Source organism: Hesperophylax consimilis, chromosome 23, assembly GCF_061612785.1.
Source record: "Hesperophylax consimilis isolate HC1 chromosome 23, BYU_Hcon_1.0, whole genome shotgun sequence".
Classification (NCBI taxonomy): Eukaryota; Metazoa; Arthropoda; class Insecta; order Trichoptera; family Limnephilidae; genus Hesperophylax; species Hesperophylax consimilis.
Genome location: NC_142858.1, coordinates 10,434,396 through 10,456,865, shown reverse-complemented (window position 1 = coordinate 10,456,865; position 22,470 = coordinate 10,434,396). Strand labels below are relative to the sequence as shown.

The window sequence follows — 22,470 nt, the reverse complement described above, 5'->3', positions numbered from 1 at the left end:
TGTGTTAATAACGGCCGCTGTTCCCAATCCTAATAATCAAATTCTAAGCGAATCACCACTGCACTACGTAATTCCAACACACAATAATTGCTTAAGCAAGCCGCCCAGTCTAAGCCAGCCGGACAGTTGGATTAGCCATAAGCAATATTTAAGGAAAAAACTAGTTACAAAAAGTGTCGACAGAGTGAAAAAATACCGCGAATTAATGATCAAATGTCACTCTGACATTCGACAGTTGCGTTCCTTTCAGTTTTTTGTGTTGCATTTGTCATTATCATTTTGTGTGAAGTTCTTCGCACGCTTTGCTTTGATCTCCATTTTAAGGTTTGTTTGGGTTTGTTTTGCTGTCGCACGGAGAAAAAACTTACGTCGATCTGTCAAATCAAATGGGAAGTCCCGATTGTGGCATGACGTTCAAGTTGTCACTTTATTTTTAATATATTATATACGTTAGTTTAAAAAATATGAAATACCAGTTTATGAATAACGGTATTTAAAAGAAGTAATGTGTATTAATAAGAGCTACAATAATTAACTCTTTAATATTACTTCTTCTAACTCAGCAAACTTATTTTGTGGCACCATTTTAATTAAAAATTAATAAAATACTTCGTTTCAACCACTTTTATTGTTCATTACCAACATGTTTCATGAGCAACGCTCACTTCTTCTCACTTCTTCATTAAAAACCCTGAAGAAGTGAGCGTTGCTCATGAAACATGTTGGTAATGAACAATAAAAGTGGTTAAAACGAAGTATTTTATTAATTTTTAATTTTTCTTTAATATTAATTTAACATAGAAAGTTTCTAATTTGATGTCATTTTATTGTCTATGGTAATGTGCGGTAGTGTGTGGGGTTACCTAAGATTTTCAAAGATAATATGATTGGGAACAACGCAAATCGAACGTTCCCTACAAAATGCTTAAAAATCGCTTGGCTGAGCAAAAACAAAGATTTGAACTTAGATAACGATTAAAAAGTTGGGAACAGCGGCCGTTTTAATGTCAAAACAAATGGTTGGGTGTCTAAGACTAATCAAAGAGAATACTTTTTAAATGCAACCACGTAATAATATTATACTTCCGAAATGTTTGGTGATCATTTCAGGTGATTATTTAATAGTGACTCTCTAGCAACTCTAGCTCTACAATGTCCGTTTGGTTACACAAAGCCAGAGTAGTTAATTTTAATAAATATATGAGTTTTATTTATTAAAAGTGGTTTACATATGTTAAATTAATGCAATCATTACAACATAGATAAAAGAGAGAAATGCTGTATTTCAATGGTACATCTATTTTATAAAATCGTTGTTGATATTTGTTTGATACTGTGGTACAGTTAGACATACGTAGTTAATTTTAATAAATATATTAAATTTAAAAATATGTTTGTTAAATTAATGCTGCCAATGGCTTTTCATCTCGTTTTTGTAAATCTTTCTTAAGTCAAACAGTAATTTTAGAACAATCTAATGATATTTGTTTATTTCGCTAAAACACTTCATTCTCGATGAAATCCTGAGAAAAAAACTAAGCACTAAGATTAATAAAATATTTAAAAAAATACTTACATTCAATACCACTAAGTTTGATCAGCACGACTAATGAGATGAATAAAAACTTGCATGATATATTTGTTTTAAAAATTCTCAAGTCACGGTCTTTACGTACGAAAACCATCATGAACCCATTAACCGTTTTAAAATTCACAATTCTTTCTGGAAAATTACGATATTTTATAACGGAAGATCGGTATTTTATCAGCTCAAAATGACAGCGCGGTTAAATCTTGAATTCGAGAGACGTATCACAGGCATAACTGGACAAGCGTTAATACAAACCAAAGTATTATTCAATGACGAAGAAGTACTTAGAATTTCTGTTTATCTAAAATTATATAGTTGTTTCACTTAGCAAGTATTGAAGATCAAACGTGACCGACACACCGACGAACCGAAACTTGAGCACTGTGTGTTCTTCCTAAAACGGAGGACGTTATATACACGATTCAGTTTCGTTCTAAACAACAGTCGACCGCCATTGACCGATATCATCGTTTGTCTGATTCTCTGTCTCTGATGTCTGATTGAGTTTCTTACGGATTTTAAGTGGATTGATAAGCATGTTACCTGTGGTGGGTGCATAGTGCGCGGAAAGACGCCAGTGATGTGCGTACTACATTCAAATAATAAAGATGCCCGCTAATACCTATATACTCGTACATATATTCAGCTATGTTTCGTGGATTAGTTATTTTTTGGTTTACATAATCTAATACCTACTAAACCATTTTAGATTATTCAGAGTAGTAAACAAGTATTTTTATTTCTTAAATTATAGTTTTATTGGTCAATGATATAAACAATTCCTAACACTGTAAAATATGAATATATAAAGACGATGGAGGAAATAGAAAAACCCGACAAATCAAAACAACTTAATCCTTTCGCGCCGCGATTACATACTCCTTGCTGTGTCTGTTGTGATTATTTACTTATGTCATATATGAAATATGGTTAAAATATATTCACGGTTCTTTTATCCCAGCAACAGAATGAATCTAATATAAACTATTACATAGTTTAATTTCAACACCGATCACATTTTGCAACAGTGGTGACCCTCCGAAGTACGCAGATTATTTTTTACGTCGCACGCTACAGACATTTTTTCCGGTGCATTCTGAAAGTTGAAGAACTTTCACTGTATTTGAAATTAATATAAAATTATAGCGGAAAAATGTCTCTCCCAAGTATAATTACGCCGCCAGAGGTTAATCAGTAATCAGTGGCGGTGAGCATTTCGCCTTTCTGCCCTAATTGTGAACCGGAATTGTGGTTGGCCATGGTGGAGCGCAGTTTTGCTTCATCGGGAGTGACGATTAATCTCACCAAGTTTGGTATCATCCTCGGGCCCTGGATCCCTCGTATGCTCAAGAGGTTTGGAGGAATATTATCGTTAACCCCCAAGGTTGGGGCATACGCCCTTTTAAAAACAGAACTGACTCAATGCCTCAGCTCTACCCAGGAGCAGAAGTTAAGGAGACTTCTGGAACACGAGGAGCGCGAAGATCGTAAACCCTCTTAATTTCTCCGTCATTTGCGAACTCTTGCGGGCAGTGCCGTGCCTGATGAGATAATTAAAACATTGGTGTATGGGCCGCCTACTCCGAAGCATGCAAGTGGTCCTGGCCATGCAACAGGACACCCCGCTGGAGAAGGTGGCCCACTTGGCTGACGTTATTAACCACTACACTGACGCTGACAGACCCGCCCTCAACGAAGTTATTAAATGTTGTTATTTTACATCGATAACAATATAATTTACTAACTTTGTGAGGTGATACTAAATGATGATACAAGTAAAAGAGATAAACAACTTAACAACAGACAAACAGTTTTTTTTAGTTTTCTACTCAAGCAATTATATATTTTATTTACTTAAAAATTAAGTAAAAACCTTGGAATTTTGAAACAAGTCTGTTACCTTTTTTAATTTTATAATATATTAATCCCATAATTGTTATAATTATATATCCTCTTTTAAGAAGTTAAATTTTAGGTTCTATTTTCCCCTTGTTCGAATGTAAATAAAAACAGCATCTGCTTAAAATATCTTTGTAAGTGACATAAACAATTTGTAAGTGGGAAGCAGATGGTGAAACAAATGAAGCATTGCATTGGTAAGAATATTAAACTGTTTTCACGTGTCCATGTGGTAATTTACAACGGTGACCGGATAAATCATCAAAATGATAATTCATCATATCTTTAAAAAGTTATACAAAGTCATGGAAAGTGATGAAACAAAAACTTTATTAACTGGGTTAAGTAGGTTAGGTTAAAAAAAAATTTTCATCGTTTTTAATGACTTTATATCACTTTTTAAAAGTGTGTTGAATAGTCACTGTGTTGAGTTAGCATGGAACCTAAATCCGGCGTTTATGATAAGTAAACGGATAAAAAGAAGTATCTGTAATGTTTTAAGAATTTCTTCAAATTAAATTACACACCCTCAGGAATACACGTATTTAGCATCCCATAACCTGTAAATTAAACACGAGTTTTGAGGAGACAGAACGAACTGGAACGTTTATTTTAATAACTTTCAAAACCATAGACAAGATAATCATAGACAACAGATCATTTTGATATAAGAAATTAACAGTAATCGGGTTAAAAACGGGATTGCAAGCCTTACAAATGAATTGATAGGTTTCCTGATAATCTTTGAAATAAATTATCATGATGTCGGAACATGTGTTAGTGAAAATCCAAATATTTTTGCATTACGAGAAAATTCATTGTATCGTCAAGATATATTATCAAGACAAATGGATGAAACATTCTTAAATTGACGTTATAATAATAAGATCTTTTGTAAATGAATAAAAAACAAAAAAAAAATTAAAAAACTAAATTAGGTCAAAAATCGATTTCTCTCTGGTTGGTAACATGGTGGTATTATGCTCATCACCTCCGGCCATCGACTATCGATGCTTCCGACAGATTTAGTCAAAAAACGTTTCAAATGTAAATTTCATTAACTAATATAAAACAAAATTCCCGTTTAGTACAAATAACTAGTCTGATTGGTTCAGAAAAATATATTACTTATAAAATCTTTTCTGTTATCAAAAAACATGCTTTCCAAAAACTACTTTTATTCTTACGTAGAGTACCTACGCAAAATACCAAAAAATTCAATTAACAGATACCATTTTTTAAAAATCAATTAATATCGTAAACTTCTTTAATAGAAAAAAATATTCTTTACAAACTAAACAACCATCTTGCCACTAACAGAGGTAGGCACTCCGCAGAGGCAGCTCGTAACTTTTGAGTGTGATAGTTTGAAAAAATCGACATTATTGAGTTGGTTGTCGAAAATTCAGTTAATTATGAAGATTTTCAGGAAATTTCAGTTTGGCTGCACCGATTTTCTGTCTTCTGAAAAAAAAACATATTTTTGGGAAAAAACATCAATAATGGCATTGTATTTAAATATTAGCACTCTAGTACACCCAGCAGTCACGAGTCGCCACTGTCTACGCAGAGAGGATATACCGCCATATACACATTCTCATAAATGCATCCAATACATAATTCCATTACTCCAAGACATTTTTTATGAATGCCTTATCTTATGACGTAAATAATATTGACAAAAACGTTTTAATTCCGGTACATGTAGCAAGGGCACAATCTAATGATTGATTACCGACGTAATTTTTCTAGTTTAGTGTTTCATTGAATGTTAGTTAAAATTGATTCCTACCAGGTAAATAATGTAAGAAAAAAAATACTTTTATAACTTCATAGCTACTTAAAATAGACAGCGAACCGAGTACCTACTTAAATAATCAAGATATTCATTTTATATAAGAATAATCATTACTTTATAAACACGAAAGATAATAAACCAAAATCATGGCGTCTTTGATTAAAAAAATCACTACTACGAATTCCTAGATATGACGCAAAGTAATATTGTAATCGATTACAATAATAATAATTCATTTTTGAACATTGCACATTTTATTATATTGAGATAACGATGCTATGTGGATGTGACATTATAATAAACGGTAGGTATAAATAGTCATATGCATAATAATACTTTATAACAAAAATACAAATCATTTTTGTTTTTTAGGGGCTTGTCATTTGGCATTTTATCTAGTGACCACCAATTTAAGTAATTCTATTCGTCTTCAGCGTACTTATGTGTCTGTGGTGAAAATTCACTATTAAATAATAATATCTACTTTTTGAATATTTGAAAAATACACCAAAAACAATATGTCAATTAAATTGATTTTTGAAAGCTTGGTTCGTCATTATTTTTGGGGTATTATGCCGTGTTATGCATCCTCCTTCTTTAGACATGGTTTACAATGTACATCATCAAGGCAAATGAGACCCCGTAACGCTGTCCGAATTTCCGGCTGAAGAGGAAGAAGAGCAATACGGCAACATACCCCAAAGACAAATCACAATAATTCTTTTGATGATTCATGATTTAAACTTTAATATTTTCTTGATTTAAATTCAATATTAGGTAAGAATTATTTCATTTACTTTGGAGAGAATAGCTTAGTTATAAATTCACAACGCAAGAGATTAAAGTTCCAGGTTTTCGATTCTCAAATTCAGGCTGCTCGTAATCGCCATCGAAAGTACACACATTGTTCGATATTCTTATTCTTGAGTCTACGTCGAAGGACATACTTACTTACGCCAAACGACAAAAATCATTCAACTCGAACAACGAGTGGGTCGAGAATCGAGGCCCACAGAGTTTAGGTGATCACAACCATAATGACACCTCAGCTCGAACCGTTCAGAAGCCTTTTTATAAACTTTATGCTGCAATCCACACTAAGTCTTATCAGCATCGTAAAGGCATCTCCTCGCCTCGGGACAAGCTAGTGAAACTGATCTGATGCCGATAGCTGACTGTAAATTTTGGTAAAGTTCGTTAAAAAAAAAGTTTGCAGCGCATTCCTTACTGACCCATGGGACGACGGCCTTACACCAATTAAAGGGAAATCGGGTATGGTAAAATCTATGAGTTATTAATCCTTTATCTACTGGAATACAAACAAAGGCAAAGTGCACAATATTCCTAAACCACTTTTTTAGATGGAATGAAATATTGTGTTGTTTTCCATGGCAATCCCAAAGAAGTTTGAAATTTGCTGACTCATCTTACCTTGAAATGGGTTGAGATTTATATTAACATTTGTTTTTTTTTATTTTGCACAGAATTATCACAATTTATAAATATTTTTTACTGATGCCAAAATATGCTTTTAGGAATATCTGTGGTGGTTTAATGTTAAACGTATTTAAGTATATATTGAAATTTTAATCAGCATGGTAGACTATCGTTACATCGTGGATATGGCAAGGTTAATGTAAACACCGTCTGTCTGGAACCGATGGCAGTGGGACTATAGCATCCCCATTTGGTGTATGTTAGGGTTAATGTAGTGGGGAGGAGAAGGATATGGGGAGGATGAAGGTTGGAAAGTACTTGGCTATTCAGATCTGGTAACCAGACAACATTTCTACTATGTTTCTGGTTCTGTTCTTTCACCAGGACAGTACTGGTAGCACCTAAAACTTTCATATAGAGTGACCAAAGACCTGTAGCAATTTTTTTTTCTTTTTTTACAAGACAAGATCTGAAAATCCATTAGCAGATTGTATTTTATAATATTGTAACTCATGATAAAAGACAATTCATTTTTCAGATTTTTCTTCGATTCAAAGATAATTTCTTTTCAACCGATTATAACAAGTAATTATCAAGTACGTGACATTTTTGTGATTTCAGATCAGTCGATATGGCTAACTACAATTACCTTCAACCAACATATTATTACATCACAAAACAATACTGCATTGTCGTTAAAGCATATCGACATAATAATGGGCGTGTGGTCACTTTAATCCTTGGCTATGCAATTAGATATGATTTACACAATATGGATATATTTACTTTGTATCATTCTATCATTATTGATAGACACTGATTTACATTTAAAATTTATGATAAATACTTTATGATTGCAAAGCAACAAAAAAAACTAATGTCTAAACATAGATAAATAGTCGGCACACACAAATACTAAATCATCATCGAAAACTAAATATTATTACAAGAAATTATTAACTTATTAATCACCATTATATCAAGATATCAAACAACATATTATCTTTACGGTATAGGTCGTATGACTAAATCATCAATTTAATCATTTATGGTAGGTACGTATAATACATAAGAGGCGATTGATGAAAACGTTTACTTTTTAAATACATCTATATGAATATCGATTTTCGAGTGAATTTATGAAATAATAAAAGAATGAATGAAGAACTAGTGAAAGAATGAAAAAATAATATATTTAAGAGCGGTCGGTGGCCGAGTTGACATCGCGTTTGGGTCCCACCCAGGCGTAGTGTGTTCAATTCCTCGGCTGGCTAAGTCCTCCATCACAACACAAGCAACATTTTCCGCTTACTGTGGTGGTAGTAGGAGATTTTTTAAATATTGTCAGGTTATTCGTAACTCGGGAATGTTTGTCTTTCTTTTTTAAAATAAAATATAAAATTAATTCATGAAGGAATGAATGAAGGAATGAAGGAATGAATGAATGAAGGAATGAATGAAGGAATGAATGAATGAAGGAATGAATGAATGAAATGGAATCTGGGATGTGGAAATTATCCCACTTCCCGACATTCCTGGTTGTTGTTGACAATGCATTCTATCAACTTTTGGTGGCACTCATGCACACAAAACAGAAAACTTTTCAGAAAACTGGAAAATATTATATTCTATGAATTAAAAATTTACAGTAGTTGATTAATGAAAAAAATGGATTACAAAAATAAACAGTTAGGATTTGGTTCAGGTGATAGCGTTAAGTCTAAATTCTACTTCTAGTTGAGAATAAATTTAAAAAGTTCACAACAGTTTGAGTCCAGTCCCTGGGGACGAAGGTTCAAACATAAATAAAACTAACAAAAAATTAATTTGGCTCATCCAAGAGATGTCGCAACTAGATCATCAATTTAAAATAGATGTTTTATAGTAAAAAAGTAAGCAATGTTTTGGTGCAAAAAAAAAATGTAGAAGGTAATGATTTTTGAATTTCTAACCTACAAATTCTTTTCATTAATCGCAACCCAAAGTGGCATATTTTTACTACTATTTTTTTTATTCGTTGTGAATAATCCACATGAGAAACCGTTTTTATTGACCGAACTTAACTGATTGGCGGAGAGTAAACGTTTATTTCCTTACTAAAGTTTCCAATGCCAATAACAAAATATTATTGATTTGTTATTTCTTAGTTACATGATTACATGATTTGCTTTGATGGATTTTCAGCGGATATGTTTTGTCATTCAATTCTATTCGTGCTGAAAGGTGCGACAAAAGCTGCTATAATTTACGTGTACAAACGTATTATATTTCGATATCGTACTACGTTGAATGTTAAATGGTTTCCGTTAAATCTAATAAATAATTCAAGTTGATTTTCCGGTCACGACTTTATTAATGCTTCTAGCCGGGTTTTTATTCAGTGTGACTTCAAAACTCACAATGATCCGGACATTCTGTTAGAGCTTATATAAATGTGTAAACATCTGATTTTCATTTCACATAATCCAAACCCAGCTGCAGTTTTGCGGGTGACGCACTTGTTTTCGATATTCGAGATAGGATTGTGTTGATTATTATTTTTTGTCGTTGAAATTATGATGTAAAAAAGACAGAAATCTCATCATTGTAGTGAAAACACCCACTGATTCTAGATAATATCTGCATAATAATATACATGAAAAGATGGGTAAATTAATGAACTGGGAAACATTTGAAGAGAGACCAAAGGCTGATCCCATTGTTTTGAATTTTACAAGATCTGACAGTAGCCCTCAAAAAAATGGCGCATCTTTGAAATCTATTCCACATAACAAATCTTTTTGGGTGAGACACTTAATCGAATTTCTACGGACAACTGGTCTTCATGGATACAAGTACATTGCAATGGAGGAGATTCCAATTATTGACAGGTATTACACTTTGGTCTATTATGAAAATATTAAAAATCGTTGTTGAGTTCCTAGAGAAACATAATGTAAGTTTTACATACGTTAACTTGAATGCAAAATATACATACCATTATTTTTATCATACATTCTAATAGTAGGTTATCTTATCAATAACTAAATTAAAATATGGTTTAACCGTTCATCGTTAAATTAATCGTGCATTGTGGTAATGTCATAGATTGATTGAATTAATATGCAACAACAATGAAATAAGTTAGAGGATTTTGATGAAACTGCATTAAAAAAATATTTTTTAAATGATATTTTAATTTCGGAAAAAAAATATTTATGATAACCTAGATGTTTTCAAGTTTTCGCGAATGTTTGTTCTGTGAAAGATTGAAAAGCATCAACCCAGTAGTAAATAATATTAGACATAATCCGTTGAAATTGTGTTAGAAATGCAACCTTTGCTGTCAAAAGCAGTATCGGTGATATTCTAGTATTACCTTGCAACTATTGCAGAATTTATATTCTATTATGTTTAGTAAATTTGCATCAAAATAAATGCACAAAAAATTTATAAACACACCATTTCGCAAAAACGGATGTATTAATGAAATTGTAATAAAAAGTCGGCAACTGAATCAAAAAAGCACCTTTTCGCGAAAAGATGACATTGGAAATGAATGGTAGACATTCTTACAACTTAATTTGTTGGATCATCTCTTGTGCCCAATATAATGAAGCAATCAAATAGCTTTTCATGTGGTTTATAAACTATGTCCTCGAGCATGCCACAGGGATCTCATCCTGGTCCACTATATTATATTATTTTATTATTTATACGTAAATCACTTACTATGCTAAACTCAGATCACCCGGATATTAGCAAACGCTCGAATCAAACTCACAATATTATTTTAATGTGCATTTTAAAATGTATTCATTATTAAGGAAGTCACCATAAACATATATGTTTTATATGCCTTCTCCTATTCAAATTTTTATCAAATTAACATTGAATATTTAGGTATTATACCTTTCATTTGTAAATAAAAAGAGAAGTATAAATTTTTAGTTTGTGTAAGGGCACTATAATTGTATGCATTGTTGTGAAGGTTGAAAAATTTAAAAATGTTTTTTTTTTTTTTAAATCAAAATATCTCCAAATACAAAAAAATACCAACGTACACTCTCCTGCGGTAGGTTTTGTTAAAATTTTGTTTTATTTTTTCGTATATAATCTATAAAATTTTTACTTATATGCTTTCGCCCTCATTAGACTAATTAAAACCGATTTAACATTTTTTTTCACATCATAGATTAACATCGCCATCGTAATTGCCCAAGCAAAAATAAATATTATGTGTGCACACCTATTTTAGCACATTCATTGTGTTATTATTTTTAATCAATTAATAAATTATCAACAATTACTTACGTCATTCCAACGTGATCATGAGTTCAGTATTGAACGGGACCGCCCCCTTTTCGGTACTCTGTTGTACCCAAAGAAAGCTTCGGGATGCCAAAATGTCCCATTTTCGGAATGTGAGCTAATGCTACAACAAATTAATTGCAAAAGATTGCCTCATAAAAAGGGTAGAAGCAACCAAAAACTTATTATATCATCAGGCAGAGGCAAGTAGGCGAGTATATATTATGTAACATGCTTATTAAAAGATTTCGGAGCTGTAGTCTACAGATGAAAAGGACGCTCTTCTTAGATATTTGTACTACCTTGCACACATGCCAGCTCTGGGCCAACGTCAAAAAGGGAACCATGAAAAGACTTCGGATGTTATACAACAATTCATACAGCATGATGTTCGTACTTCCCAGGAACTGCAATGTTCCTTCATGTTGAGGTTTTGGAAAGTTCTTGGATATGCAGCTCTAATAAGATCCAGGGTGGATTCGTACAGCATGATATTCGTACTTCCTAGGCACTGCAATGCTCCTCTATGTTGACGGTATGGCAAGTTCTTGGTATGCAGCTCTAATAAGATCCAGGGTGGATTCGTACAGCATGATGTTCGTACTTCCCAGGAACTGCAATGTTCCTCCATGTTGACGGTATTGCAAGTTCTTGGATATGCAGCTCTAATAAGATCCAGGGTGGATTCGTACAGTATGATGTTCGTACTTCCCAGGAACTGCAATGCTCCTCTATGTTGACGATATGGCGAGTTCCTGGATGTGCAGCTCTGATAAGATCCAGGGTGGCCAGAGTGGGGGAAAGGACCAACGACTCCTCATCATGGAATCCCATCTAACTTGAAGATCGAGTATCGAAGAAAGTTAGAAAAAGATATTAGCTCCAACCATCTTCAATAACTCATAGAAGTGCTTTATCTTAGATTTTTCACATGTTTATTCACATTTATATTGTGCATTTATTATTTACTCTTGGGGACCACTCTCTTTTTGTAATACATTCTTATTTGTTTCACGTTTTATAATTTAGGTAAACTTTTAAAGTATAAAACAACATGTTAAACTGACTGGAGACGGTGACTGCACATTTTTGTTTTAGAGAGACCTAATAAACTAAGGAACCGAATAATTGTGGAATAGTATTCAAAACTACTTCTTACTTAGGCACTGAAGAGAAACTTATAGATAATAGAACGACGTAAATCTTTTAAAATTCCCAAAAACAAATCCCAAACATTTCATAGCCTTAGTTGTAACTTCATTAATGTGTAAATGTTAAAAATAAATGTTAGTTTTTTTTAGAATAAGATACCTAGATTAATTAATTACTAAATAGTGATGGAAAATTGGTTCAATTATAAATGCTACCTACCTACGCAGCGAGAAACTATAAATAAATTTATATTATTGTCAATTCAAAAGATAGATCATAATCATAATTAGGTATAATGATGGGTACCAATATTGAAACTGATTAACATTTTTTGCCCGTATGATTCCAAACGATTACGATTTCAATCGATATATTGTTGTTCCAAATTAGGTAATTATGTAGAAATCTAGTAGATCGCGTGTAAGAGGTTTTATTGGGAGTAGTTTCATAGCTGTAAGTAATTGCATTGTATTACTAACGAATCCCGAAGATGAACCCTATTATCCCATTTTTTTTAAATACAAACTATTTCAATTTATCTGTTGTGTTCGATAATGAATTATTGAAATTCTTGGGAGCTGGAATCAGCCCACTTCCCAACATCCGATCGAGTAAAACTGTTGACTCGTTACCGACGACAATGCATTTTATAACTTTTGGTGTCAAACACTTACACTGCCCCTGGGAAGGAAGGTTAAATCATCATAGATAAAAAAAATAAATGACTTTAAAATAGATATTTTATAATTAAAAAACTTTGTTTGGTTATTTGATGATTTTTAGTATTTCGCTTTCTGTTATTGGCTTAAAATTCGATAAGGTTAACTTTTCTGAATATTTTCAGCTATCGGGATTTTCAACGAAATTGGTAAATTGACACTTTCTCAAGATTATTTCAGAAATTATTATTAGCTAATTAGCTTTTCAGGCCTTAGACCCATTCTGTCAAAAGAAGTCACAAAGGTACTGAGAGTAGATTAAAAAGTCTGTAAGGGGTATTGCTTGCATTTTGGCCTGACCTTGGATTTTAGGAAAGGTCAGATTCTGAAATAGTGAAGTGGTAATTTTTATTTTTTTTATTTTTTTATTTAACGGCAATATAAAGTAAAGTAAAAATGATACAATATTAAGTAAAAAAAGATATAAAGTGAGGTAGTTTGTTCTCAGTTCTCCTCACTAGGTATTCCTGTTCCGAGGCGGACTGTAGTTTGTTGTATTTGTGTTGATCATGATTTCCTCATCTTCTAATTTGTTGGTTCCCACAAAATATAAAATAAATTAAGCAAAAAAGTATATATATGTTTGTTGTTGTAGGTTGCGTTGGGGTTACTTCATAAATTTAATGATTTCCTCATCTTCATGTTTAGTTAGCCATAATTTGATGTCTTTTTTAAACTTTTCTATATCCATGGTGTTTTTAATTTCAATAGGAAGGGCATTATATAATTTTATAGCATGGAAATAGTGGTTCTTCTGGCCAAATTATGTATTTAATTTTGGAATGTTTAGTAGATTTGAGGATTTCGTTCTTGTACTGTAGGTGTGTTGTTCAGCAAGGTGTTCATATTTTTCTTTAAAATTGAGTAGTGCATTTTTTGAGTACAGTTTTATAATGCTGAACACGTTAAATCTTTAAAAAAATTCTTTTGATGGAGTCCTTATGGGTACTTTCAGGATTATTTTTATTATTACTTTTTGTGTTTTAACGAGCTCCTTCATGTGAAAGTTTAAGACAGATCCCCATCCAATAATTCAATATTCTAAGCGTGATTGGCAAAGAGCATTGTAGACTTTATATAGATCATTTTTATTTAGTATATTGCTTACGTTTCTAAAGTAGTACATGAGCTTTGTAAATTTCTTTGTAATGCTATTTATGTGAGTGTCCCATCGAAGATATTCATCGATTTCATTTATATATTTCTGGTGTGTGTTATGGTGGGGAATGACATGATTGCGTTAAGTTTTTTCCTTAAAATCATGTATTTTGAGAGCGTAATCCTCAACTCAATTGATCGCAACCTTCCCAGAAGTTATGTTATCAAGCAATATAAAATGTAATAATTACTCAAACGTTATAAGAAAAACGTGACATGTAAATAAGACTACAGACTCGTTCTCGTAAGTTTAAAGATTTAATTCAAAGAAACAGTGATACTTACTGGGGTAGTGGATGGAAATTGGTAAAAAAGATTTGTGATCAGTTATATTTTCAGTTAATAGTTTTAGCTTATTAAAATACTTATATATATTACATAATTTGAAATCAATTTAAATTTTCTAGGGTTTTCTGGGCGTTGGCTGTGGGAGTTTTTTTAATAACAGCTGTGGTGGTGGTTTTTATAGCCTGGCAATGGAATTCAGAGAATGCGACTCTAACGGTAAGAAAATAATACATTTGCTTATTAAAATAAAGCGAGCGTTTTCATGCCTTCGACTTTAATTTTTAAAAACGATGTATAAGTTGTAACTATCCTTCCTAGAGGGCTGAACACTTTAACGCTTTTTCCACGGGGGGTAGTTTATCCAACAATCAAAAGAAACAGGCTAAGAAAATAATTGAAAGCGCGCATAATGCATGACGCATTATTAGATCCTAAATTGTATAACAAACTACAGTATTGAGTTTTCTTTGAATGCACAATAGGGTCAATGAAATAACTACTGGCCTTCGGGAATGTAAAATTTTAAATGAGGATATTTTATTTTATCAGAGACGCAAACCACAAATGCCTACCCTTATATTTCGGGACCAAAATGGGAAATGACTACAACATGTTTTTCTTAGTTTCAATTGTATTTCACAGATGGCAGATCTGATATTGAATATACAAGTCGATAATTTGATATTTATAATATTGTTTATTTAGCATACCTACCCACTGCATTTTACGTTTAAATTGAATTAAATAGAAAATTACGTACGTACTCAGTATTCATTTGCTTATTACGTTCCAAACTGGTATGCATTGTCGTACCAAAAAGGTAATAAGATAACACCTGATTGAGAATATCTTCCTTCATAATATGCATGGTCGGAACTTTAAACTTTGCATTATTATTTTCAAACGGTGTGTTGTGTTTGTAGGTAATCGAAAGTACCCACCACCCCATTTGGAAGTTTTTTTACCCGACTGTAACCATATGCCCTCTCAACAAGGTATCAAAAAGTGTTGCTGAAAAAATGTCAAAATCTTTGTAAGTATGAAGGATAGTATCTTTTAGCACTAATTCAAGCCTATTATTGTCTTGTTCCATGCAGTCAGTCGTAAATAATATTGAATGTTATTAAGGATGGGTTGTTTCATAGAATTTGATCAATTCATCAAATTTCAACGTTTATTTACGAGTTCTGTGAATGTCCTATTCGAATATTGTTATTATATCATTAGAGGCTAGTTACTTGACAGAACTGAAATAATAACTGAACTTTCAGAGAACTTGAAAATTAACTTTGAAATTTTAAAAATTCTGTGCAACAACCAGCCCTTAGTATCCATGTTGTTGTATTTCCATAGTCTTTTAGCTACGCTTTTTAAACTTGAAAAATCTCCTATTTTATTGTTAATGTGTTTATAGAACTTTGCCGAAGGATGTAACACCTGAAGAAATATATGACACCTTGAAGGAAGTAACCGTGTTACTAGGAAACATGAAGGTTCATGACGACCTTAAAACCAAACTCGACAATCTGCAGAATGTCTTAGAATTGAATAATATAACAATCCTGGAATTCATGAATACGGTAGGTATTGAAAATATTGCTTTTTTCTCTGATTGATTTGATATGAACAATATTGGAGGGTCCTGGCCATCTACGTTAAACCCTCAATCAGCATTTTCACCGTCTGTGTCGCTTCATTTCTCCCAACGGAGCAGTCTCTATTTCATATGTTTACAGTCTTGTTATTTGTAATCCTACTCCTGTTTTCAATATTTTTCGGATTTTTTTGCCCAAATGAAAGTATTCAGCCCTGCTGCATTTTTCCTAAATTTTTGGACTGTGATTATGATTTTTAATTAATGAAATTTTTGGTTTTCAGGTGACACCCGGCTGTAGTGAAATGATAGAGAGATGTTCATGGAAAGGAACCACAACACGATGTGATACATTGTTTAAACGGATCATGACAGCCAGCGGACATTGCTGTGCGTTCAACTACCACGCTACGAAGAAACCTTTATATTATTCACGGTAACGAAGCTAAAAATTAAATATGACAAGTTACCCTTTATTTAAAATATGTGAAAACCTCTTCGATATTAAAAGAAATTTACATTTCACTTTCTTAACTTAAATATATAAAATTAAATAAGTAGTTTTCTAATATTGTTCTAATAACTTAAGATTAAAAAGTTTTTTTTAAAATACATTTATACTCTCCGTTTTAAGTTTATCTGGAAGGAGATTGTATATTTGTACACCGTCGTGGCCAATGCCTCTTGCCAGTTTCAGTCCTTACAGTATTTGTGTACAATTTGTTATGTTGCCTAGTATAATGTTCGTGTACTTGTGACGTTTGTTTAAATGTTGTGTTTGTGTGTATAAGTCCATTTTGGATTTTGTAGATTAGGAGGCATATGTTGTATTAAAACAAAAATACTACTTAATTTACGCTTGCTCACGTTTTAAGTTATAATTATTTGACTGGTTCAAATTCTCTTTAATTTTTTGCAAAAACCTTCGTAGATACATAACAAATTGTTAAATGATTTCACTCACTTGCTTTTGCATTCCTTTGGTATTTTATCCTGTCTCAAAATGCTGTTGATATACTGACGACAATATTTAATATAAAGTAGAACATATTTTTATTATATTTTACACCAGCAAATACTTACAAATGCTGTAGCATCATGAAAATATTGTAAAAATCAATATTCAACAAAGGCCTCATAATATATATTTTTTTTCATTTAGAGTAATCTGCATTTTTTGTCATAATAGGTATAGCATTAGTAGCACGTTCTTTGTTTTAACTTGAAACAAATTGAAACGTTTGTTGATTCTTTTCCATATTCTTGTGCGATGTACTTATTGTTAGTATTTTATCGAATGTACCAACATATATTGTAGAAAGCTGTCTCTCATCACCCCGACGACTCCAAGGCGAGTTGCTGGCTGTGGTTACCAAACTGCTCTATCCGTACTCTTCAAGGTGAAGCCTGAGGATTTCTACTCATCTACCTTCGGGTCCTATGGAGTGAGGGTAATTATGTTTAAATTTCTGAAATGTCACTCTTTAATTCTTAGCGTCGCACGGGCCGTAATCAGATGATAGACTTATTAGCTTAGAGGAATGATAAAGTACAACACGGCTTAACAAGTCATCAATCAATAAAACAAGCAACAGTTGTTTGTTTATATAAATATCAAATGAATGTCACAACCATTGTTCTTACTGTAGGTATCTTAAGTTCAACCTACTTTAACCTTTTTGATTTCATTAGTAAATTATCCAAAAGACTCTTTATTAATCCAATGACGTAGTTTTAGCGACTTCCGTGGTCGAGGGGTAAGGCTCTCGTCTAGCAATCCGAAGATGGCGAGTTCAAATCCCGGCATGCGCAAATTAATTTTATTTGATGGATTTGTGTTATTTCACAATTTATTCATTTAAAAAAATTTATAGTAAATTTGCGGCACGTCCCAGAGTGGAAGACACTTTTTTCCTGATACCTGTGAAAGAATTATGATAAAAAAGATGCTTATTAAAGAACCTCTGACTTGGTAAAATGCTTAAGACTAGTCTTAAGCATTTTACGTAAGTAAGCGTTTAAGTACTAGCACGTTTGTAATAATTGCAGGTGTTAATCCAGTACTCGTATGAGTTCCCCGACGAGAACGCCTCCACCAATCTGGTGGGCAGCAGCGCGGAGGCCTTTTTCGCCATCGCGCCTGAGACCACCTACTCCACGGCGGGCATCAACAGCTTCTCCGTCGCCAAACGGAACTGTGTCTTCGCTAGCGAGCGCAAGACCTCCACCTTCATCAAGTACACGTTTACTAACTGCCTAGCCGAGTGCCGGAGCGACATAGTTTTCAAACTATGCGGGTGCGTGCCTTACTTCTTGCCAAATAATGGTGAGTCTTAAACCATAACCGTTATTTAAGTACACTATACATGCGACAACAGTTTCTTCAATGCCAAGCACCGCCTTTTCACCGTAGATCTGAAGATACACCATCGATTGCCTGGCTGAGTGTACTGCGCAGATACATGCCTTCGTTCTAGCTGAATAATGGTGAGCCGAGTTTACATTATTGCAGCATTTTATGAGACTTTTAACTTGACACTCACGGGTATCATAACTCATTCACTATCTTCCATGCTTTACTTACTCTCCCACTTCCACAACATAAGTCCCCAAGTATCTGAGACGTCTTGCCATCAAGATTAGATATTGGCACCACAAATTGATAAAAATCATAGACACATATTGTAAAACACGAATGTTTTCTTAGGGTTTTATTTCTATACTGAACATTTTTATTGCAGGATCCCGGCGATTTTGTGATTTTCGGAATGTGAAATGCGTTTACGAAGCGAGAGGTTAGCAACTTTGTTTTGTTCTTTGTGCGTACAATTTATCATCCAAAATTTTATGGAAATTCAACAGTTTTGATTTATTTCTTCAGATTCATACATCGGATCTATTCCAAATATGAACAGCACTCGGTGCGATTGCACAGCAGACTGCCAACATTACTCTTACCCTATTGAACTATCGAGTGGGAAACTTACGGCCACAAATGCGTACAACTCTCTGAGCTTTTTGTAAGTATGCTAATGAAACACAATAAAAAACCAAAATGATTGATTTAAAAATAAGTTATAGATAAATTTAATTCTTTTAACAAGCATCTGAAAATTCAAACCATGGATGTATACTGTGTATTCCAATGTTTAGATTTTCTAAAAGGACAGTTCTCGCCATCGCTTGAAGTAATTTATATCTTCGGTATCTTATATCTAAAAATTTTATAAATCTATATTAAATTCTTGAAATACTACAGGTTATTAACGACATGTTTAAAACCGAACTATATAAATACAACACTAATTGCAACGTTCTATAACCTAATCCACAAAGTATTTTGTTCTCGCTCGCACGGACGATGTGATTATATCATTATTCAACCACAAATTTTATGATCCGTGAATTATGTTTAAATTTGACGACTTAATAGGAAACAATGTATGCTTTTCCATTTCAGTAAAGATATCCATTTAACAAATCAGTCAGTAGCGCACGTGTATTTCAAAGACTTGGTTGGAACCCGTTTCAGGAAGGATGTGTACATGAACTGGCACAATTTATTGTGTAAGTACAAATGAACCTGCTTCGCCCACCTCGGATATGAAGCAAATGTCTTAGAATCAATTATACCGCTGTGAAACCCAGATCAAATCCCTTAGACCTCTAGTACCTAATTAACTGGTCATAACGCCATTTACACACATTTCTCTTGGCACATAATGCTCATTTTCATTCATACGTCATCACAAAAAAAACTCTTGTTTTAACGGTGACCGGATAAATCATAACAATGATAATTCATCACATCTTAAAAAAGTTATATAAAGTCGTGGAAAGTGATGAAACAAAAACTTTATTAACTGGGTTAAGTAGGTTAGGTTAGGTTTAAAAATGATTTTTTTTCATCGTTTCTAATGACTTTATATCACTTTTTAAAAGTGTGTTGAATTTTCACTGTGTTGAGTTATCATGGAACCGTTTTAACATACAAATAAATCAAATATATCCACGATTGTTGTTGTGCTAAAACATCTATTCAGAAAGTAAATACATTAAATAAGTCTAAATGTGGTTCAAAAACAATTTGTTTTCAGCTACATTTGGAGGACTTCTTGGACTATTTATTGGATTCAGCATGGTGTCTGGATTCGAGTTGTTCTATTTCTTCTCTCTAAGGCTTTTCTTCGATATGAAGCAGAAGAAAAAGAAACAGACAGCTGTTGTCTCAGTAGTCTGGCAAGAAAACATGCATCATGACACAAATTTGAGGAAACCTATTAATTTTGAGAGCGGCATGAAAAAAACTGAAAAGAAATGGGTTAAACCAGTCCAATCCCAACGACATAAAATAAATAATAAATGAATTCAGGGAATATATACCAATTACATAAAGTGAAGTATAAAAAAATTGCAATGGTCGAATTTTATAGACAAACATATTCAACTTTTTTTTAATGCTGCGTATACTGGACAAAGCACTCTCTTTCCTTTCTAAAAGATATATACGATTCATGGAGATTATATTTCTTGAAGATTATTCTTGAAGATCGTTTTAATACGAGTACCTAATGGTACATATATCTTTTCGAACCAAACAACGAATTATGTGAAAGGATCACAACTGCATTTGCGGTTGCTTCGTTCCTTTTCCATGAGTTGAGGTACAGCTCGGCAGTTCGGCTCCCGTATGTAATATGTACATACACATGAATTATTTTAGTCTGCTTTATCGCACTGAAATATTCCCTTACTCTGCCCAATCTCTTGGAAAATGATGCAGATATGAGAATTAATAATTAAAAGTATTGAAATTCTTATTGCTTATGTAGATATTATGTTTAAAATGCGTGTAATGATTATTTTGTGTAGATTATTGAAAAAACTCACCAATGGTGACAGGAGTTGATGTTTTGTATAATTAACGCTGATTATTAAAATTACACAATTTTTTTATTAACAAGCTTGTTTTAATTCTGTTTTGTTATTTCACATATAATATATAGTATATTAACGGCACGTTCCAGAGTGGAATATACCATATCAATATAGCCATGGTCTAAGAAGACCAATCAGAATTGAAACGTTGCTTGAAATAGCTTAGGTCGTGTTTAGTGACTAGATCTTAATTACCAGGTACTTCCCTACCTCTTCTCCATATCCTTCCCCATCCCACTACCTTCAGAATCACTACATACCCCAATTGGGGACGCCATAGTCTCACTGGCTCCAGAGGGTTAGGAGCAGTTGAAACTCTTGTGCGGTATCACATTAAAAAAATGATGATGGTAACGAACAAAATTAGATTATCTTAACGAAGCAAGCAGCAGTGAAGGAAGGGGAAATTATCGAAGTACAATTGACGGTTATACAGTCGTAGATAATGCTATCGCTGGTGGATAATCAGTTTCTGGATTGACAAGTGAATTTATTGGATGTCAGGCAGGTATATATCGGGTAGTTACAGCGATATGTTTTTTATAATGTTAATGTTTACAATTACCTACACGAAGTATTGCTTAAAGTACTTAGACATCGCTTTAGGTGTATTTTCTAGTAGAAAGATCACAGCTGAAATGATCTTCCTAAGCTATATTTGAGGAAAACCTAGGTACTTGATTTGAATGTCACAAAATTGAACCAAGCAGGTTTTGTATTACTATAAATGAATTATAGCATGTGTTTTATATTGCTTAACATCAATAGGTTTATTGAACCGATTACTTGCTTTTCCAATTCGGCAACCGCCGATCCTGCTTTCTGTGTCGCAGAAGGCCTGAGAAGCTGGTATCCTCGTCAAGTTGAATCACTTCTCGATGCGTAGCGTTTGTTAATAAGAATAAGATTCCGGCGGCAATCACCGTGTGGCGCGGCATCTGCGCATGAATAATAGATTGGGATCGGCAAGATGGCGGCGCTGCTTTTGGCGGGAGAAGGCCGGCGAGCGGTGCTCCCTACCAATCACGGCGGGGGGAGTCCCGTGCGGTTACGTCAAATGGTAACAATACGAATATTACGCACAAGTAAGATAGCTAGACGTTTTGCTTCTTGTATTAAATTTCAGGAGGATGTTGGGAATCTTCAGTATGTGGCCAACAGAATCTAAGGACATCAGTATAATACGATATGGCTCTACCTCTTATCGCGTATTCTTGAGCAAATTTTAATTTTATCTTCCGTTGGTAAAAATATAACAAAAGGTAAGTAATTAAAGATAACCCTGGGTATTAAGGGAGGAATTTAAAAAAATGGATTTTAATCTTCAGCAATGTACCAAGACTACCAAGATCATTTAATTTTCAGATCAAATAAAAATATTATTATAAGAATAAATAATATTATTATTACCATTAGACATATTTAACACATCATTTAATAAAATACAAACACATCTCAGGCAAATTTACTTCTGCTAGTAAAACTAGTCCGATTGAACAAGCTACCTAGCTCCACTTGGACTTATTTTATTTATTTATTATGATCTATTATGATCTGAAATTAACTTAAGTGGTCAATTTATTTAGACAAGAGCAATCGGCTCCTG

General features: G+C 33.1%; 1 protein-coding gene across 1 annotated transcript; it reads left to right on the top strand.

Moving 5' to 3' along the window:
* The first annotated feature begins 3,180 nt into the window (after positions 1–3,180).
* On the top strand, positions 3,181–22,032 carry LOC149412310 (sodium channel protein Nach-like). The gene is made up of 12 exons (XM_089645699.1): positions 3,181–3,288; positions 13,482–13,492; positions 14,452–14,548; positions 15,256–15,365; positions 15,747–15,912; positions 16,211–16,362; positions 17,245–17,377; positions 17,976–18,252; positions 18,808–18,946; positions 19,387–19,493; positions 20,024–20,247; positions 21,991–22,032. Exons 1-12 carry the CDS (start codon positions 3,181–3,183, stop codon positions 22,030–22,032), a joined length of 1,566 nt encoding a protein of 521 aa, XP_089501825.1.
* The last annotated feature ends 438 nt before the right edge of the window (positions 22,033–22,470 follow it).

Excerpts from the sequence above, each read along its gene's own strand:
- LOC149412310 (XM_089645699.1), top strand. The coding sequence starts at position 3,181 with ATGCAAGTGGTCCTGGCCATGCAACAGGACACCCCGCTGGAGAAGGTG. Across the intron at positions 18,947-19,386 it reads TACAACTCTCTGAGCTTTTT|TAAAGATATCCATTTAACAA; the intron begins GTAAGTATGCTA and ends TTTCCATTTCAG. Across the intron at positions 20,248-21,990 it reads AAAAAACTGAAAAGAAATGG|GAGGATGTTGGGAATCTTCA; the intron begins GTTAAACCAGTC and ends ATTAAATTTCAG.